The sequence below is a fragment of the Brachycentrus maculatus genome, unplaced genomic scaffold (assembly GCF_059751285.1).
Source record: "Brachycentrus maculatus isolate JH-2025_06_01 unplaced genomic scaffold, ASM5975128v1 h1tg000131l, whole genome shotgun sequence".
Lineage (NCBI taxonomy): Eukaryota > Metazoa > Arthropoda > Insecta > Trichoptera > Brachycentridae > Brachycentrus > Brachycentrus maculatus.
In genome coordinates this window covers 683,529-702,855 of record NW_028280884.1, presented here as the reverse complement: position 1 = coordinate 702,855, position 19,327 = coordinate 683,529, and the positions used below count along the sequence as shown (strand labels likewise).

Sequence of the window (19,327 nt, the reverse complement as noted above, 5' to 3'; positions counted from 1 at the left end):
CTTATTTTATAATGAACTCAATAATAGTAGTACGAAGAACACTTATTAAAGTAATATTGAAACAAAGATCAATATTCTGAACACAAACCCTTTCGAAATATTCCCTGTTCAAAGAGTAGAAAATATGTATTAAAAATAATGAATCACAATGAATGGGAAATGATCTCTCAAAGTAAATCCCAGCCGCAGTCGGCATCAGGCAAGGAGACAGTCTGAGCCCTTTCCTATTCAATATTATCATGGATAAGATAATTGAAGATGTCCAAGAATAAGGGCTGGGCTACACCATAGGGGATAAAAATATTGACATAATATGCTATGCAGATAACGCTGTTCTAATTGCCAATTCCAAAGACGATCTCCAGAGGCTGCTTTATAGATTCCACCTTTCATCTTAAAGATATAACATGAAAATCTCCATTAACAAAACAAAGAGCATGGTCACTCCGAGACACCCAATACGATGCAAACTTGCAATCAATAATGAAATTATAGGGCAAGTTATGCGATTCAAGTATTTGGGTGTCGAAGTGTCCAGCAGCAATAACCTGTATGTACAATGAAGTAAGACAGCAAGCAAACAAGGCTGTAGCTGGATGCTTAAAAAAAAATTGTTTTCTTACAAATATTTTTTTTCCACACGAAAACCTTTAGAACGAATTAATCACGCAAGAAGTAGACTTAGTGTATAACAAAAATTGTAAAAAAAAAATATATATATACTATATTACTAGTAAAAAAATAAATAAAAAAACTGACATTTAAATTTTTCTCCAGGTTTCCAAGCCGACAGAGGCATTTGGCTTCGAACAAGCCCAGAGGGAGTACACGCTCCAGCAGTTTGGGGAGATGGCCGATCAGTTCAAGTCTGAATACTTCAACATGCCAGTTCATGTAAGTCATTATAGCGAAATTTACATACTCTGTTGACAAATTTTGTCCTACAAGCAGAAAATCTGACACCCATGAAAACTCAATATATATATCAGACTTTTATATATGTATATAATACTTAATTTAATTTTTCTCTCTTTTTTGTATATGTACACATATCGCTCACTCCTTTCAAGAACGTCATAAATCAAAAATCGACAATTTTCAGTTGTGCATGTTTTCGGAATGCCCAGAAAATGTACTATATGCCAGCAAAAGAGACATATTTTTAGCTTAATATTTACTCGCTACAGGACAGAAAGTGTTGTTTATGCATTTTGAAGAAAAGGTATTGTTTAATTAAAAAAATATAATATGTTATTTTTCAAATGGCGAAAAAACCTTTAGGTTTAATCTAAAAAGATTTGTTGCACAGTTAAAAGTTGTTTAATAAGTGGCTTGATATTTATTTTTAATAAATTGTATTATATTTTTAAACTTTAAAAATGTTCTCCTGAAAAATCGCGTTTTTTGATTTATGACGTTCTTGAAAGGAGTGAGCGATATTAGGTTGAAATGGTTGAAAATAATAAAAAATGTATTCAATAAGAACTCCACCGACAAGACACACAAGGTGGCTTGGTGGGTCACTGCAAATTTTTATTTTTATTTTTTAAATATGTTTGAAATTGTGATTTAAATAAATGTATACAAATAAAAAAAAAGGAAACTGATATGTTTTTCTCTTCCATCAGATGGTGCCTACACACACAGTGGAGAAGGAGTTTTGGAGAATAGTGTCTTCCATCGATGAAGATGTCACCGTGGAATATGGAGCGGATCTTCACTCTATGGATCACGGCTCTGGTAAGAACTTCCTATTGTTTGATCATTAGTAAATGTCCTAAAACAACTCCTTTGAAATTCTGGAATATACATTTTTTTTTCTTTTGTAGGCTTCCCGACCAAAGCAAGCAAGCACCTTTATCCTGGAGACCAGGAGTATGCGGATTCCAGCTGGAACCTCAACAACCTTCCTCTCCTAGAAGGGAGTGTCTTGGGACATATCAACGCAGACATATCTGGCATGAAGGTTTGTCCAATACTATCCAATATCATTTTCCCATTCGGTTGCTGAATGGAACTTCCAGAGTAGCTGAGAAATCGTAAGGGTGGTGACATCGCTCGCGGCGAACATGTTGCGTTACGGCATCGCTGACTGTCCGCGATCAGTGCTCGTTTAGAACACAACTGCTCGCTTGTGGCCTTGTGCTCAGTGTTGCCATATGCCAAACCAAAAAAATCTGAATTACAGTCTAGAAATCTGCATTAAATTTGTATGGAATCAATGACCCAAAATCTGTATGAATCTTCGCATTCGTAGTTAAAATGTCGGACGTCGAAGGTGTGATTCTTGGTTCTGTGATTTTAATAAATTACACCTTACCCCAGATGAAGAAAAAAAAAAGATTCCCCGTATTTCGGGGAACTTCCCACAGATTGGCAACCTTATTACTGACCTAAAATTACATCCGACTTCGGATGCAATTTCGGAACAAGCGGTGAGCATCTCGGCTCGCCGTACTGACTGCCTGAATGCTCGCATCTTAACATGTTACATTATGACAAAATGCTTCGGTCAGTCTCCACTCGAATGTTTCTCATAAAACAAGGACGTTTTTGTAAAGCGACGTGAGTAGGTGTCATGCAGGAGAATATCTGACCAAATAAATGTTTTTATCAGATGTTTTGTGTGCAACTCTTCAAACAATATGTGTAAAGGGTATATAGATGGAACTCTTTTGAATGTAATGAAAAAAATGTATATTTTGTCCAAAGTTCAAAATTCAAGTAAGACAAAAAAAATTAATATAAAAAACACAAAACAAAAATTTTGCTAATTTCATTTACTACTGTTGTTATTTTATCAATAAAAATATATAAATTCAACAGGTGTGCCATTTTGATAATTAATTCAATTAAATTTATTTATTTATAATTAAGATACACATTACAAACTAAAATTTGAAGCGTAATGTGAAGGCAAGTATATCAGTCCTGCACTTTAGTTGACATGTAAATATTAGAATGAAAAAGTATTTATTTAGAAAAAGTGCATTGGTAATGTTGAGTTGTGGTGTTCAGGTGCCCTGGATGTACGTGGGCATGTGCTTCGCCACGTTCTGCTGGCACAACGAGGACCACTGGTCCTACTCCATCAACTACATGCACTGGGGCGAGCCCAAGACGTGGTACGGCGCGCCCGGCTCCCGCGCCGAGCAGTTCGAGACCACCATGCGCTCCGCCGCGCCCGAGCTCTTCCAGTGGCAGCCCGACCTGCTGCACCAGCTCGTCACCATCATGAACCCCAACACGCTCATGCAGGCCGGAGTGCCCGTCTACAGGTAAACATTCCTCAATTGCAAACTCTCAAGGAACCTCACTATGAAAATAATGAAGGACATTGCTACCATAAACCAAGCTAGGACACAAAATGCCAAATCCTCTTCTTGTGGAACGGAAACCCCGTCGAGAAGTTTTAGGCGGTTTGCTTCAAGTTCCTGATCGGCCCACACTAGATTATCCCTCCTTTTCTCAACACAGATTAACACGTTTCGGATGGGTGTTTTTTACGCCTGTGGACCGCTGGCGACAGGATTTGATAATTGTATGTATAGTTTAGACCTTAACAAAGGGATTGGCATATAATATTCATATGAAAACATTAAATAATTTAATCATTAATTTTCTGACTTTGAAGTTAGGCTGGCGCAGAAGGTAAAAATACCATTTCCGTCCTTAAGCATTGATCGACTGAACGAATAGAAAAAACCTTTCCCGTCCTTGGTGTGCTAAAATATTTTTTTTTAGCTTGAAAAAACAAAAAATCACTTAATGATAATAATAAATAATAAAATTGGATAACTTATATAGCGCCATTTTCGTAAAAAAATACCTCAAGGGCGCTTCACTGTGAATGAATTGAATGATCTATAAACCTTGTACACAATAAATACAACTTCCATCTAAAAAAAAAATCTTCAAGGCACAAACGAAACAGCGGTGTACGAGTATGGGTTTGCATCATGCATATCCATCATATCGTCATCCCTTCCTCTCACTTTCCCCCTCAATTCATACCTTCCTTGTATTTCTAGCCTTTTCATCAATTCATAATACTATCAATATCGTCTCTTAACCCAGTTATGGTGATAAATAATGGTATAAATTGATTATGTGAAAGCAAGAGCAAAAGCAAATATTAGAGTGATAGTTGAACAGAGTATATTTATCTTTTCCCCTCCCTGGAATAGAACCCGGGACCTCTAGTATGGTAGCCAAACGGGCTTGCTTGTATACAAACAAGGAGGAGAAAAAGTAGTTACTTTGTTCAATCTTACTATGCCGATTGAGCTTCAAATGAACATCATTTAAAATTCTTTTTTTCAGAACTGATCAAAATGCCGGGGAGTTTGTGATAACGTTCCCCCGGGCGTATCACGCCGGCTTCAACCAGGGATACAACTTCGCCGAAGCCGTCAACTTTACACCCGCAGATTGGGTAAGCATTCTTCTTCTGTGCTCTCGGCTCGCGGGCTAACCTAACCTACTTGCACATGCTGAAATCATGCCCAATGTTTGAGTGTAACTGGTGGATTCGCCAACTGGAGTGTGATGCTCACAACATTGATTCCCTGAACCCACAGGAGATGCTAAGAAGCGGAGTCGTCACCAAATTATACATGGACTACTTGGAAAATAGTACAATGAAGGAAAATAAACGTCTGAGACGAAGAAAAAAAACCCTTAATGTGGAACAACTGTTTATAATTTATATGTGATGACTTCTCTCTTGTACATACCATTATTTTACCTTGTACCAGTATATATGGAACCAAAGTGTGGTGGAGTGGAGCGGCTGAACTGCTCTACCTTTTTCTTCTTCCATAAAATGTGTCTTTGAAAGCACTGTAGTAATTGTGTAAGAATCTCTTATCTATGCAAACACTTTTTGGCGTTTGTGCACTACACAGAATTTTACCGTCCGGCACTTCAGTTAGCGTTTTAAAACGATGATAGGCTTGGATTGGCTTGTGCTTTTGTCCATCTTTCTTCGGATTGGTGCGTGAACATGTTGCGCGTAAATTCGATCACGCTAAACTGTCGTAGTCGCTTTAATTTTTCAAAACCGGACTGCCGGACGGTAAAATTTTGTGTAGTGTACTAAAGGAAATAAAAAAAAAAAAAACCAACTTGTCTGTTTGCAGTTGAAGATCGGTCGCGAGTGCATCTCGCACTACTCCAACCTGCGCCGCTTCTGCGTGTTCTCGCACGACGAGCTGGTCTGCAAGATGGCGCTGGAGGCGGAGCGGCTGGAGGCCACCGTGGCGCTGGCCACCTACCAGGACATGAGGGCCATGCTCAGCCACGAGCGCAAGCTGCGCAAGAGCCTGCTCGACTGGGTGAGTCTCCGCCCAGCCCTAGTCGCTCTCACCATTATTAACTCACAGAACCCTGGTTATCATTCCTGTTAGGAATCCACATGACCCTAGCCATTCTCATTAAGAACCCACATGACCCTAGCCAATATTATTAGGAACCCACAAAACCCTAGTCATCATTCCTGTTAGGAACCCACATGACCCCTAGCAATGCTCATTAGGAATCCACATCACCCTAGCCATTCTTATTAGCAATCCTCACCACTCTAATAATTATTATTAGGAATTCATAGGGTCAGAGTCAAATGGCTCAATGAATTGAGGAACAAAAGTTGAACTAGGCAGGTCATGTAGTACGTATGTCTGAGGATAAATGGACGAATAATATAAATAACTTTTTATATTTTTTATTTATTGTAATCGCAGACAGTTGGTAGAATTCCATATTAAATTGTTGGGTAATATATCCAAAATCAAACAAGATTTATTGGATTGAATTCTACATTTATTTATGTACATATATGTTAATACGTGACGCGTGTCAAACACTAGGTGTTTGATAATGCTTAGTAAGACGAAACGCGTCACGTATTAACATAATGTACATAAATAAATGTAGAATTCAATCCAATAAACCTTGTTTAGTTTTGGATATATTACCCAACAAATTTAACTGTGTTCAACACTGAAGAAGGCTGTGGGAAGTAAGTAAGGGTCCAAGTCATTCTTACCCAAAACGCAGAGTCCTATGTATTCTCATCAGACTCATTGATTTCATTGCCTTATTGTCCTTCAATATTGATTGATTTGTCGGCATTTGGCCAGGGTGTGACGGAGGCAGAGCGGGAGGCGTTTGAGCTGCTGCCCGACGATGAGAGGCAGTGCATCAGCTGCAAGACCACCTGCTTCCTGTCCGCCGTGACCTGTCCCTGCACGGAGCACCTGGCGTGCCTGCGGCACTACACGGAGCTGTGCCGCTGCCCTCCGCGCAACCACAAGCTCAGGTAACAGCCCCGTCCCAGCCGAGAGATCCTCCAACCTTTCCGATGCCGTCCTAAAGACTAAAAGCTGCGACTGAAAGCTGTCCCACCGCATGCCCAGATCTGATACAGAAGCATCTAGGCACCCCAGTGTAGGCAGTGAAAGGGATTAGTGTTTAGTTCAATAGTCAGCTAGATCCGATTCCGACTCGACGTTGGCTGGTACACAGACGCCCACAACCTCCACCAGCACAGCAGACAGACACGGAACAGTGCAAAGACATTTACAGAGAATGGTCAGTCATCGCGTTTCCACTCGACCATTATTCATAGCATAAAAGCTGTGACTATACTTCTTGTCTGTATGGACGTAGACCTGATCACTGCTGAATAAAAAAATATTTTGTTTTTTTATGAGTACGGGTATGTAGCCCTTGCCATTGCTCCTGTTCTCCTTTACTTATCTATTAATTGTTTATTGGACATTTTATACAGCATTAAATCGGCAGTCGCTTTGTGGTAAAACCTATCCATTTTTAACCTATTAACCGGGCGGGACGCATAAATACGTCAAATGTTAACAACATCGGGTACGGGTCGGTATGAATCTTCTTCTTTTTCTAACCCTTATCCGCACCCAATGGTGCATAGGGCACTGCATCGTATAGAAGCAGTGTTATCTTGATCGTTAAATACACGAAAGAAAGGTGATCAGCCTTCCGCTTCAGGTACCAGTCCAGGGTCATATTAAATAAATATTAGACTGAAAAATCACTAATATTAATTTTGACCCTCTTGGGAATCGAACCCGGGACCTCCAGCATGGTAGCCTAGCGTGCTGACCATTACACTACGGAGGCGGATGAATACGTCCTTGAAATATATGTTAATTATATTATATATATGGACGTATATTTTTGGAACAACAAAGGTATTAGTCATCCATACATGTCTCGACATGAATTTAAGACACGGAGTGAATCAGTATTTGCGCCCGTTACAAGTTGCGGAATTGGACAGCGGACCGCCAGGTTAACAGGTTAATTAATGTTTTACTTAGTAAATAGCACTATTTCTTAAAATCTACTGTGATGCGTGTTTCCGTGTTTGAAAATGATGCGGAATGCATCGAAATTTGTGTCACAGTAGATTTTAAGAAATGGTGGTATTTACTAAGCAAAACATTTAAAAAAAAATATATATTTAGCGTCGTTTTCATGAGAAATCAAATGTAATTTCGTCATCAAATATATTCCACTCCTATATCGTAGTCATACAGGAGAAAGTAACCAAGTGCATTTTTTACAAAAACGTGATCATTGACTATTTGATATCTTACTAGCTTAATATTGCCCTGAAAAAATCCCAAATGATTTTAAACTTGGAAGTATAACATATTGACTTGTTAAAAATGACTGCATTGATGTTTATTTTCTTGCCAAGCAAAAGTGACTTAAACGGCCCTCCTGAACATTTTATGTTTTGGTAGTTGGTCACTTTCTCCTGTACGACTATGATATATGTCAATCAATGGTGGGTGATAAATCCAATAAACTGAGTTAAGTAACGTCATTTCATATTAATTACGATATCGGTGCATTTTGTGTGTCAGTTACCACCGAGATACGATGGAAACGTACATGGCTTTGTGATCTTGTCACCAGGTACCGCTTCACCCTGGACGAGCTGCCGACCATGCTGGAGAAGCTGAAGAGGCGCAGCGAGGCCGTCAAGGAGTGGGCCGACGCGGTCTCCAACGCCCTGGACCCGGAAACGCCCAAGTCCTGCGACTTGGAGGGTCTACGGACACACCTCAAGAGGGCCCATGAACTGAAGGTGAGTTTGGAGATTTGGCACTCAATAAGGCTGATCATCCCATTTAATTTTCATCTTCAAATCTTGCTCTTTGTGACTGTATGTTTCGGATGATAATTGTGGCGTCCTAGGAATTGTTTATCCACCTTCGTAGTATAGTGGTTATCGCGTTTGGCTACCATACCTGTGGTCCCGGTTTCAATTCCCAGGGGGTCAAAATAAATATAACTGAAGTGAATAAAAATAACTTGTCAAATTATAAGCTGCATAAAAAATTACAAATCATGTTTTCAGGCATTTCCCAGTATGTAAAAATAATCCGCCTTTGTAGTGAACTGGTTACCGCGCTAGGCTATCATGCTCTGGAGGTCATGGAATTCATGGTCAAAATAAATATTAGTGATTTTTCAGTCTAATATTTATTTAATATGATATTTTATTTATTGTTTCGGCATTAACTTTGTGGTAAGACATGTTACAATGATTAAAGAAAACACTTCGTTTTTTACCACCTGAGTTTTATTATAGACTACATGTTTCAGAAGTTAAACTTCCATCATTCAGGTCTGTATAATAACATATTATTAAGTTATTATACAGACCTGAATGATGGAAGTTTAACTTCTGAAACATGTAGTCTATAATAAAACTCAGGTGGTAAAAAACGAAGTGTTTTCTTTAATCATTATTTAATATGACACTGGTACCTGAAGCGGATGGCTGATCACCTTTCCTTTATGTATTTAAATTATGCTTCTATGATTGCTGCTTCTATGATTTAGTGCCCTTTGCATTATTGGGTGCGGATAAGGGTAAGAAGAACAAGAAGAAAGAAAAATAATCCAGAATAATGATATGTTGAGCGAACCTTGATGTAGTATTTTACGAAAATGGTTCTATATAAATTATCTATTATTATTATTGAGATGTCAAAAAAATGTAAAAATAACTCCCAGGTGGAGAAAATCCAAATTTGTGAAGTATTTGAACACCCTCAAAATGTTCTATATAATTTTATTATTATATTTGTATTGTATATATTACGCATTTGAATGCTAATGATGTTATCATGTCTTGTCACGCAGATGCACAAGTCGGACATCGTGCGCGCGCTGGAGGTGGCCATCGAGGACGCGGAGAAGTGCGCCTCGGTGATCCACCAGCTCGATCTCAACAAGATGCGCACGCGTACGCGCCACAGCGCCGACACCAAGTACCGCCTCACCGTCGAGGAGCTGACGCAGTTCTGTGAAGAGATTGGCGGCCTGGCCTGCGTGCTGCCCGAAGGTATGGCCCCACTATACCAGTAGCTTCTCATTCCTGAGGGTTGTGACCTTTATGGAAACAATGACTCTTCTCCAGTTATCCCTTGACTGCGCTGAACGTAGCGCTCCAATCACCGAGGTGCCTGCTGCTGCCTAAACTTGATTGGTCCATTGTCTGCGGGATCTTCCTCTCCCTGTCTTCCCCTCCAGGCTACCGATCACAACCTGTCATTCCAGGCTATCCTCGTTGCCACGCGCAACGTATCCAAAGAACTGAAGAATCCATCGTGTACAGACATTGACCAGAGTTCTGTTGGAAAATGATGCATAATGCTTTCAAACAGGTCGGCTGTCCAAACTTAAACACAGTAAGGGACATTTTTTTTTGTAGTATGTTTTTTTTGCAATTTTGGACTAAGCAGAATCTATTTAGTCCAAAAATGCAAAAAAAATGTGTTACTTAAAAATGTCCCTTAAAACACAGTAAGGGACATTTTTTTGCAGTATGTTTTATTTGCACGTGACAACAACGTATTACTTAAAAAATATCCCTTACTGTTGAGTTTGGACAGCCGTTTGTTTGAGTTTGGACAGCCGACGTGTCACGATAGGTTTTAAGAAATAGTGGTATTTATCAAGTAAAACTTAAATTAAACATGACTGATTAGTTGTCTGTCCCCTAGAACCGTGCTGCTGGGGAATAATATCACAATCTGTAATGTTTTGTCTCAGGGTCTGCTGTGAAGGAGGTGCTCCGTCAGACCATCGAGCTGGAGAAGACGGCGGAGAATCTCCTCATCGGAGAGCCGGGCACCACGCCGGGACGCATCCGCGAGCTGGAGGCGTGCGCCGAGCGCGGCGCCGCGCTGTGCATCCAGCTGCCGCGCCTCCCGCACGTGCTCAACCGCCTGCAGCAGGTAAAGCGCTCTTGTCAAGTTGTCATAAAGATATTTACTCTTTAACGACTGTGTACGCCAGTGGCGGTCGTTGACTATATGCAGAAGGAATGCTGGACATTAAATGTTTTTACTCGTACTTACTATGTACTAGATATCAAATATGCACATCTAGACCACAAGACGGGAAGATATCGCTCACTCCTTTCAAGAACGTCATAAATCAAAAAAATTGATTTTTCAGGATAACGTTTTTAATGTTTAAAAATATAACACAATGTATTAAAAATAAATATCAAGACACTTATTGAACTTTTTACTGTGCAACAGATCTTTTTAGGTAAAACCTGAAGGTTTTTTCTCCATTTTGAAAATATTTAGTATATTTAAAAAAAAATATTAAACAATACCTTTTCTTCAAAATGCAAAAACAACACTTTATGCCCTGTAACGGGTAAATATGAAGTTAAAAATATGCCTCTTTTTCAGGGATATAGTACATTTTCTGGACATTCCGAAAACATGCACAACTGAAAATTGACGATTTTTGATTTATGACGTTCTTGAAAGGAGTGAGCGATATATGCACAATGTTTTATAATAATAATATTTGTAGGATTTTGTACACCCCCGTTTTTGTAAATTAAATCACATTAAGGTCGCTGTAGAAATATCAAAATATTTTGCAGTATCGAAGTACCGTAGAATGGCTACTTGAACTTTGATGTGTTACTTGAGCCCAGTACAAAAAAATTATTTAAATCTGTATTTGGTCTACAATAATGAACATATCGACATGATTCATTGTTTCCCTGACAGGTGACACTTATTGTCACGATACTTCGATCCATACCACAATCTAAATATTTTTTTTTGTACTGGGCTCAAGTAACACAAAAAGTAGCCCCGTTCTACGGTATCAATGTTTACGGATAGAAGTCCAAATCTTTTTACTCTAAAATGTGAGGAATGCGGAGCATCCACAGCATGTATGGATGGATCGGGCCTGGCGTACGCCTCTTTGGCGTCCTATTTTAGCCATGCATGTCAACTGTATAGAGGAAATAGTGGTATTTACTAAGTAAAACTTAAATTAAAAATAGCTAAAGTCCTATGCACTGTTTAGGTATTCTAAATGAATGAACTGACCATCTAATTGATTTTCTCCAGGAAAAGTTTCTGGAGGAGGTGAGGATCCAGCGCGAGGACTACGAGTCGCTGAGCGTGGACGCCATCAACCGCCTGCTGGACCAGGGAGTCAAGATACAGCCGCACTACCGCGTGGAGCTGCAGCTGGCCGCGCTGCAGAACCTCAAGATGGAGGTCAGTCAGGGCTGTCCCTCCACGTTCCCAGATCTGATGCAGAAGCATCCTGGCTTTCTGACGGACCTTCTCTTGCAAAGCAATTTTTTGTGTTTGGTTTAAGAACTAAGCGCAAGAGACGCCAAATATCATTGTACAGATGGAAATTTGGCTTGCGGTTATTTGTTATTAGTATACAGGGCTATCTCCGTAGTGTAGTGGTCAGCATGCTCGGCTACCGTTCCGCAATGGGTTTGATTCCAAGGGGTGTTCAAATAAATATAAATGATTTTTTCACTTTAATATTTATTCAATATTATCCTGGACTGGTACCTAAAGCGGAGGGCTGATCACCTTTCATATGCTCCATTGGGGTGTGGACTATGGTTTGAAGAAGATGAAATAAACATTCTGTCCGCCATCTTGCCTCAAAATATCACCTATGACCATCAAAAGCTGTCCCAACTGGATTCCCGGATCAGTTACAGAAACATCTAGGCTTCCTCACTGACTTTCTCTTGCAAAGCAATTGTTTTTAAACTAAGTTGCGAAATTGATTGAAAACGTATCACCATTTTAATGTGAATTTACATTTAAAAGCTTTCAATATCCCAAAAATATGTTGCTGCCAAACTAAATAAATATAATTTTTTTAATATTTTTTTATAATTTATATTTGAAGCACTAACTTTATGATTTTCCATAATTAAAATGTGACTTTGTTTATAGTGATTTTTAAAACAAAGTTAATATACATTTTAATTATAAATAAATACAAATTTGTAAAACCGCCGCCAAATTTTCTAGAAGAGCCCCGATGTCGGCAGTGAAGGGATAACTAGTTAGTTCAGCAAGTCAGCTAGATCCGATTCCGACTGAGATAATACACCACAGACAATAAATCCAGACTTCACCCGTCTCTCTACCTCCTAATCTGATGTCCGGGCGTCTTTTTACGCAGATGGAGAAGTGGGAGGAGAAGGCCAAGGCGGTCCTGTCTCCGGAGTCGGAACACCAGTCTCTGGAAGAGGCGGAGGCGCTACTCCGCGAGGCGGAGGCCATCGAGGCCTACTTGCCGACGAGACAGCAGTTGACGACTGCCGTGACAAACGCCAAAGATTGGTTGCAAAAGGTAACGCAAGATTTTTATTATTATTATATAAAGGATGATTTTTTAGTAGCTATCGGAATTTTAAAATAAAAAAAAACAAATAGGCCGCCTAGATCGTGCGATTTAACGCCTTTAGACTATTTTTTGTGGGGCTATGTTAAGGCTCATGTCTATACTAACAAGCCCGCTTCGATTGACGCATTGGAAGACAACATTGAAGCATTTATTAGTGAGATACCGGCCGAAATGTTGGAAAGTGTATGCTGAAATTGGACTAAGCGGATGAACCATTTGAGGCGCAGCCGCGGTCAACATTTGAATGAAATAATCTTCAAACATTAAATTATATGGACCGTACTAGCGATTCAAATAAAGATTTCATGCATTCCTCTGAATTTTATGTGTTTTTTTTGGAAAAAAATCCGATATCTACTAAAAAATCACCATTTATAAGTATTGTTTTCTTCTTTCAATTTATTTATTTATAATTAACGTACACATTACAAACTAAAATTTACATTAACAAAAATCGAAAATAAATAATAATACTTTTGCTAAAGATGTAGAAGATTCCTGCTTCGGAATACCCCTCGGTTGTGGTTAGTGTAGCGGACTCTTGAGTCAGAGTTTCTCAGTTCGAACCCACTCTACCACAATTTGATACCTATTTCTAATAATGAGTTGTCTAGGCTCGCAGAAATAGTATGAAATTGACGTATTTTTGTAAATAATAAAACACAAATACTTATTTTTTTTCTAAAAAACATAAAAGCATTTATGAATATTCTTATTTTCCCCGTTTTTTAGTCACATTTTCATATGGTGTTCAAAATACATATACATAACCGTTGCACGTGGATGTTTTTAGCACCGTAAGGGCGTTTGTCCACTACATGGGATTTCACTGTCCGGCAGTCCGGTTTTGAAAAATGAAAACAACTGCGACAGTTTAGCGCGATAGAATTTACGCGCATCGTGTTCACGCACTGTTCAAGTGCATCGATCCGAAGAAATGTGGACAAAAGCACAAGCCAATCCAAGCCAATTATCGTTTAAAAACGCTAACTGACGTGCCGGACGGTAAAATTCCATGTGATTTCGGGTAGTGGGCAAGCGCCTTAAGGCAGGGGTTCCCAAAGTGTGCGCCGCGGCGCCCTGGTGCGTCGTAGAAAGAAAAGAGGGGCGCCGTGAGTCGATCCTCTATCATTATCCGAAACCACAAATATTATTGGGTACATATAAAGCAGCAATTTCTTTTTTGAGAGCTAGCATCTATCTACCCAACTACAGTAGAATCGCGATATAACAAAATCCAAGGGACCAAAAAATATTAATTTGTATAACGAATCCCCACATATAACGAAATTCAAAAAAAATCATACTAGTATGTATATGTTGCGCGCAGTTGCAAAAAATGTTGCGCGGCTTCACAAAAAGATCGCAAGTTCTGCAAACAAAGGAGGAAGAGGGCCATAGGGAACTGAATACCTACATATTTTTACTGGTTTTCTTAGGGAATAAATTTGTTTTTTTTTTCAATATCAGTCATTTTTTGCTATATCGCGATTAGTTATATCACGATTCTACTGTACTATTATTGTAGGTATCTACCTATTTATTTCTACTATAATATATGTATATACATATAAAGTCACATTGTCTTTTCCAAATAGCTTACATAAGAAGGGCACCGTGGCAAAATACTAAACTTGTAAGTGCGCCGCGGGCTGAAAAAGATTGGGAGCCCCTGCCCTCAGGCAAAGGTTCCCAAATAGTTGAGTTGACTTTGCTATGTTGGTCCAGGTGGAGGAGATGCAGTCCAAGGAGTCTTACCCGTACTTCGGCACGCTGGAAGCCGTGGTAAAGAGGGGGCAGGCCATCTCCATGAGCCTGTACGAGAAGGACGTGCTGGCGCAGGCGCTGGAGTCGGCGCGCCAGTGGAAGGAGCGCACCGCCAGCACCTTCCTCAAGCGCGGCTGGCAGCACAGCCTCATGGAGGCGCTCAGGTGCGCACTTGTCTTCTACTCTCTCTAGGAATCCAGACCATTCCAAGTGAATATTTGCAACAAAGTCTGTTTGCAGAATTCGATATAAACATTTCAATTGATTCTTCTTCTTCTTTCTGTAGATCCTAGGGATCTGTTCCTCCGCATGTCGCTCTTGGGGTGTCGACTCCCAGCTGTCTTTCCATCTTTTCGGAGGTCTGCCTGGGGGTCTGCGTCCTTCAGGGTTGCCTTCAATGCATTCTAATTCCATATTTTTCTTCATCCATGTTGAGATGTCAATAAATGTAAAAATAACAAACTAACTAGAGAAACCCATATTTGTGAACACACACTCAAAATGTGGATTCTTGGATGTTGGACAGATTTGGACACACTCAAAATGTTGCGATTCTGATTTATTCATGTGTATAGTTCACCCAATGGTGCATAGGGCACTAACGCAGTGTTATCTTGATAGTTACTTTAATTAGGGCAAGGCGATTACTCCTGCGCTTCAGGAACTAGTCCAGGTGATATTAATCAATATTACGAGTGTAAAATCACTAGTTTTTATTTTCATCCCCTCCTGGGAATTGAAGTCGGAACCTCCAGCATGGTAGCGAAACCACTGCACCACGAGGTAGATTAAAATAACAGGTAGATTTAGGCAGAGATAAAAGTATTTTGGCAGAGGTGATGACCGTCTGCCTGCCTAGTGTAATGGTCAGCGCGCTCGGCTACCGTCCTGGAGGTCCCGGGTTCGATTCCCAGGGAGGGTCAAATAAATATAAGTGATTTTTTCACTCTCATATTTATTCAATATTACCCTGAACTGGTACCTGAAGCGGAGGGCTGATCACCTTTCCTTCGTGTGTTAACGATCATGATAACACTGTGTTTATATAATGTAGTGCCCTATGCACCCTGGGGTGCGGATAAGGGTTTGAATTTTGATGACCATACTGACTGCGATTCTTCCCCAGCCCGCGCACGGATATCCTGGCGGGCGCGCGCCGCCTGCCCGCCGCCCCGGCCGCGCCCCCGCCCGGGCGCGCGGGGCCCAAGGCGGGCGCGGGCAAGCCGGAGCCGGAGCCGGGCGCGGGGGCGGCCTCCACGCCCGAGGCGGAGCAGTTCATGCGCACGTTCAGCGAGGAGCGCACGCCCACGCAGATCGTGGCCGCCTTCAAGGCTGCCGAGGAGCGGGAGATGGCCAACATGAGGGAGATGAGGTGAGAGCAGATTCACATTGTATTAATTTTTGGCTTGAAATGCAGCCTTTTCTGCATGCTATTGAGGTGCTAAGAATTCTATGTGTGATGTGATATATTACCTAGTTTTGATGCATTCCGCATCCGCATCATACGGTGTTTTCAAATGATCTAGAATGATGCGGAATGCATCAAAAGGTGTCACAATACATTTTAAGAAACAGTGGTATTCACCAAGTAAAACTAAAATTGAGGCCTAGATCTCAAGCTTGTCTCAAGCGTTCAAATCAGAATGCATTTAGCCACACTCTGGGTTGGTCGCGTGCTCACGCTCAATAAAAAAAAAGTGTATTGGATATTTTTTTGTTTTTTAAATTTATATGGAAAAAATATTTATATATATATTTTTTCACTCTTTACCTTTTAATAAGTCCTTTCTTTTCAAAACCATGTAATTATTTAAAAGAAAAACTTATTTTTTCAATGCAAAAACAATGTTTTAAGAAAAAAACCATTTACGTAAAATGTTATTTGTATTTAGATAGTGTAAAGTTGTAACTTAATGAATACTTGGCCTTAAAATTCAAGGATAATTTGGTTTATAACTTATGCATTCGTCTCATCGTACTTAATATGTTTTATTTAATTGTTTTTTATCTTTCAGGGCACGTAATCTCCGCAAAGACATTAGAGTTCCGCAGCCGGGAGTCACGTATTGCCACTGCCAGAAGCGCCAGTACGGCCTCATGATACAGTGCGAGCTCTGCAAGGAGTGGTTCCACGGTGAGCACACTCTCTTCTATTATTTCCTCCTTAAAACCTGCATTTTTTTTTTTTAGATTGGAATTGCATTTATTATTTACCTTGCTTATTATGTACAAGGTTTATAGATCATTTAGTGGATTTTTGTTTCTTCTAACTGAATAAATATGTTTTTATTTAAATCTGTGTTGGGAACAAGAGGGATAATCTAGCGTGGGCCAATCAGGAATTTCTCAGCATTTGATAATTGCTGGGAGGAAACCACGTTGCACTCCTCAGGAGAAGGCGGACTGTTGACTGTCATCAGCAGACCTTCCGTTCCACTAGAGAAGAGGGTTGGGCATTTTGTGTCCTAGCTTGGTTTATGTTACCAATGTCCTTATTACTATTTTTACTATTTTTATCATGAATGATACCACGTCTCGTGACAGTTCCTTATGAATTGTCACAGATCTTAAAATGTACATGCAATAATAAATTTTATTGTAACTGCTGACAGTTGGTAGAATTCCATATTGAATTGTTGGGTAATATATCCAAAATAAAACAAGGTTTGTTGGATTGAATTCTACATTTATTCATGTATATGTTAATACATGACGCGTTTCTTATTCTTAGGACATTATCAAACACATTTGAGTGTTTGGTAATGTTCTAAGAAGACGAGACGCGTCAAGTATTAACATATACATGAATAAATGTAGAATTCAATCCAACAAACCTTGTTTTGTTTTGGATGTATTACCCAACAATGCAATAATAAAGTTTATATATGTATCTTTGTTGTCTCTTCCTTGTAGCGTCGTGCATGGTGCCGGAGGGGGAGGGGGCGCCGGTGTCGACGCGCTCGCTGTGCGGCGGCTGCCTGCGCAGCAAGCGGCCGCGCCTGGAGCTCATCCTGGGGCTGCTGGTTGCGCTGCAGAAGCTGCCCGTGCGCCTGGCCGAGGGCGAGGCGCTGCAGTGCCTCACGGAGCGCGCCATGGCCTGGCAGGACGCCGCGCGCGCGCTGCTCGCCACCAAGGAGGCGCGCCAGGCCATCGCTCACACCGACCAGGTAACAACCACCTAAATTTCTATATTGCCTACTGAAAAAAAGGATAAAAAAAGAAGACTTGGCACAATCAGGTCAATTAAAACCTAAAATCTGGTGGTTTCAATAGTTTGCGTAATCGAAGAGCATGCACCGCTTTTAAATGATGCAGTGCCGTATGCACCATCGGATCCGGATAAGGGTTTAAAGAAGAAGAAGATGTTAATAATGATACAATTCCATTTTATATTTATTTATACATGAAATTATGAACTGCTTTTTAATGATTGCGTATTTCAGGCTGCCGCCCGCGAGAAAACCGAGAAGATAATGTCGGCAGAGATGAGGAAGGGATCCAGGAACTCTGATCTCCAGCACCGAGCTTCCTCGCCCACGCATGAAGCGGACATGCACAATAACAGGTAAAAACTAGGATACAACTCTGGTGGACAATGAAATGTTCATGGATGATTAGGTCAAAATATGGCAAATGGTTGTTGCACGAGAAGTCTACGTCCGTATGATGCTTGCTTAATGCATCCGGCCTTCAGTCGGGAGGCAACGCCCATGTCGGAAGGTTCTAAATGCTCTCCGCCAATTTTTTCATATTATTTTTGGACATATCGCTCACTCCTTTCAAGAACGTCATAAATCAAAAATTGACAATTTTTACTTGTACATGTTTTCGGAATGCCCAAAAAATTTATATATACATACATGATGACGTCGCTAACAGTTATCTCTGGTTCCAGGAACAGTTCGGCGTCGGAGCATGCGTACTCCGCGTCCCCGCAGACCCTGGCTCGGTCGGGCCCCTCTCCGCAGGGCCGACTGCGGCTCTCCTCACACCTCCTGCACCGCTTTGAGGACCTCATGATGGAGGGAGACCTTCTGGAGGTGACTCTATTTGACATTTCAAACTGATCAAATGATGCAATTAAAAAAACAACTGAAAAAACAATGAAAGGATTTTTTCGATGGAATCCGGGGAAAAAAATCCTTAATGTTACTAATAGATGTACAAAAATATATCAAGACTTAAATAATTACACGCAGTTGGCGGGAACATGTTAAATCCGGGGACGTAAAATCCGGATTTCACTGCATAAATAAAAGTCACTACATATCGCTCACTCCTTTCAACAACGTCTTATATTAAAAAAAAAAGATTTTTCAGGAGATCGTTTTTAAAGTTTAAAAATATAATGAAATGTATTAAAAATAAATATCAAGCCACCTCTTGAACTTTTTACTGTGCAACAGATCTTTTTAGGTGAAACCTGAATGTTTTTTCTCCATTTGAAAATTTTTTAATATATTTAAAAAAAATAATAAAACAATACCTTTTCCTCAAAATGCAAAAACATCACTTTCTGCCCTGTATCGGGTATATATTAAGTTAAAAATATGCCGTTTTTGCTGGGACATAGTACATTTTCTGGGCATTCCGAAAACATGCACAACTGAAAATAGACAATTTTTGATATATGACGATGTTGAAAGGAGTGAGCGATATGTTCTATAAATAAATTATATTCTACAGTAGCAAGCGCTGAAATGTTTCCAGACTGAAAATATCAGTTTTTTTTAAATAATATTTTTGTTGTGATTTCTTGATAGATTTTCAGTCGAAATTATTAAGCAACACTTTTTAACGA

General features: G+C 40.1%; 1 protein-coding gene across 1 annotated transcript in view; it reads left to right on the top strand.

Annotated features, from left to right (window-relative positions):
* Nucleotides 1–19,327, top strand: part of Kdm5 (Lysine demethylase 5) — a 48,409-nt gene that overhangs the window by 17,554 nt on the left and 11,528 nt on the right. Inside the window, exons 9-26 of the mRNA XM_088260271.1 lie at nucleotides 778–894; nucleotides 1,629–1,740; nucleotides 1,830–1,966; nucleotides 3,019–3,278; nucleotides 4,324–4,435; nucleotides 5,142–5,336; nucleotides 6,141–6,319; nucleotides 7,960–8,131; nucleotides 9,196–9,397; nucleotides 10,108–10,292; nucleotides 11,442–11,594; nucleotides 12,535–12,705; nucleotides 14,488–14,690; nucleotides 15,653–15,898; nucleotides 16,542–16,660; nucleotides 17,440–17,693; nucleotides 17,970–18,091; nucleotides 18,422–18,566. Coding sequence (XP_088116397.1) covers nucleotides 778–894; nucleotides 1,629–1,740; nucleotides 1,830–1,966; nucleotides 3,019–3,278; nucleotides 4,324–4,435; nucleotides 5,142–5,336; nucleotides 6,141–6,319; nucleotides 7,960–8,131; nucleotides 9,196–9,397; nucleotides 10,108–10,292; nucleotides 11,442–11,594; nucleotides 12,535–12,705; nucleotides 14,488–14,690; nucleotides 15,653–15,898; nucleotides 16,542–16,660; nucleotides 17,440–17,693; nucleotides 17,970–18,091; nucleotides 18,422–18,566 — 3,084 coding nt within the window. The remainder of the gene's footprint in view (nucleotides 1–777; nucleotides 895–1,628; nucleotides 1,741–1,829; nucleotides 1,967–3,018; nucleotides 3,279–4,323; nucleotides 4,436–5,141; nucleotides 5,337–6,140; nucleotides 6,320–7,959; nucleotides 8,132–9,195; nucleotides 9,398–10,107; nucleotides 10,293–11,441; nucleotides 11,595–12,534; nucleotides 12,706–14,487; nucleotides 14,691–15,652; nucleotides 15,899–16,541; nucleotides 16,661–17,439; nucleotides 17,694–17,969; nucleotides 18,092–18,421; nucleotides 18,567–19,327) is intronic.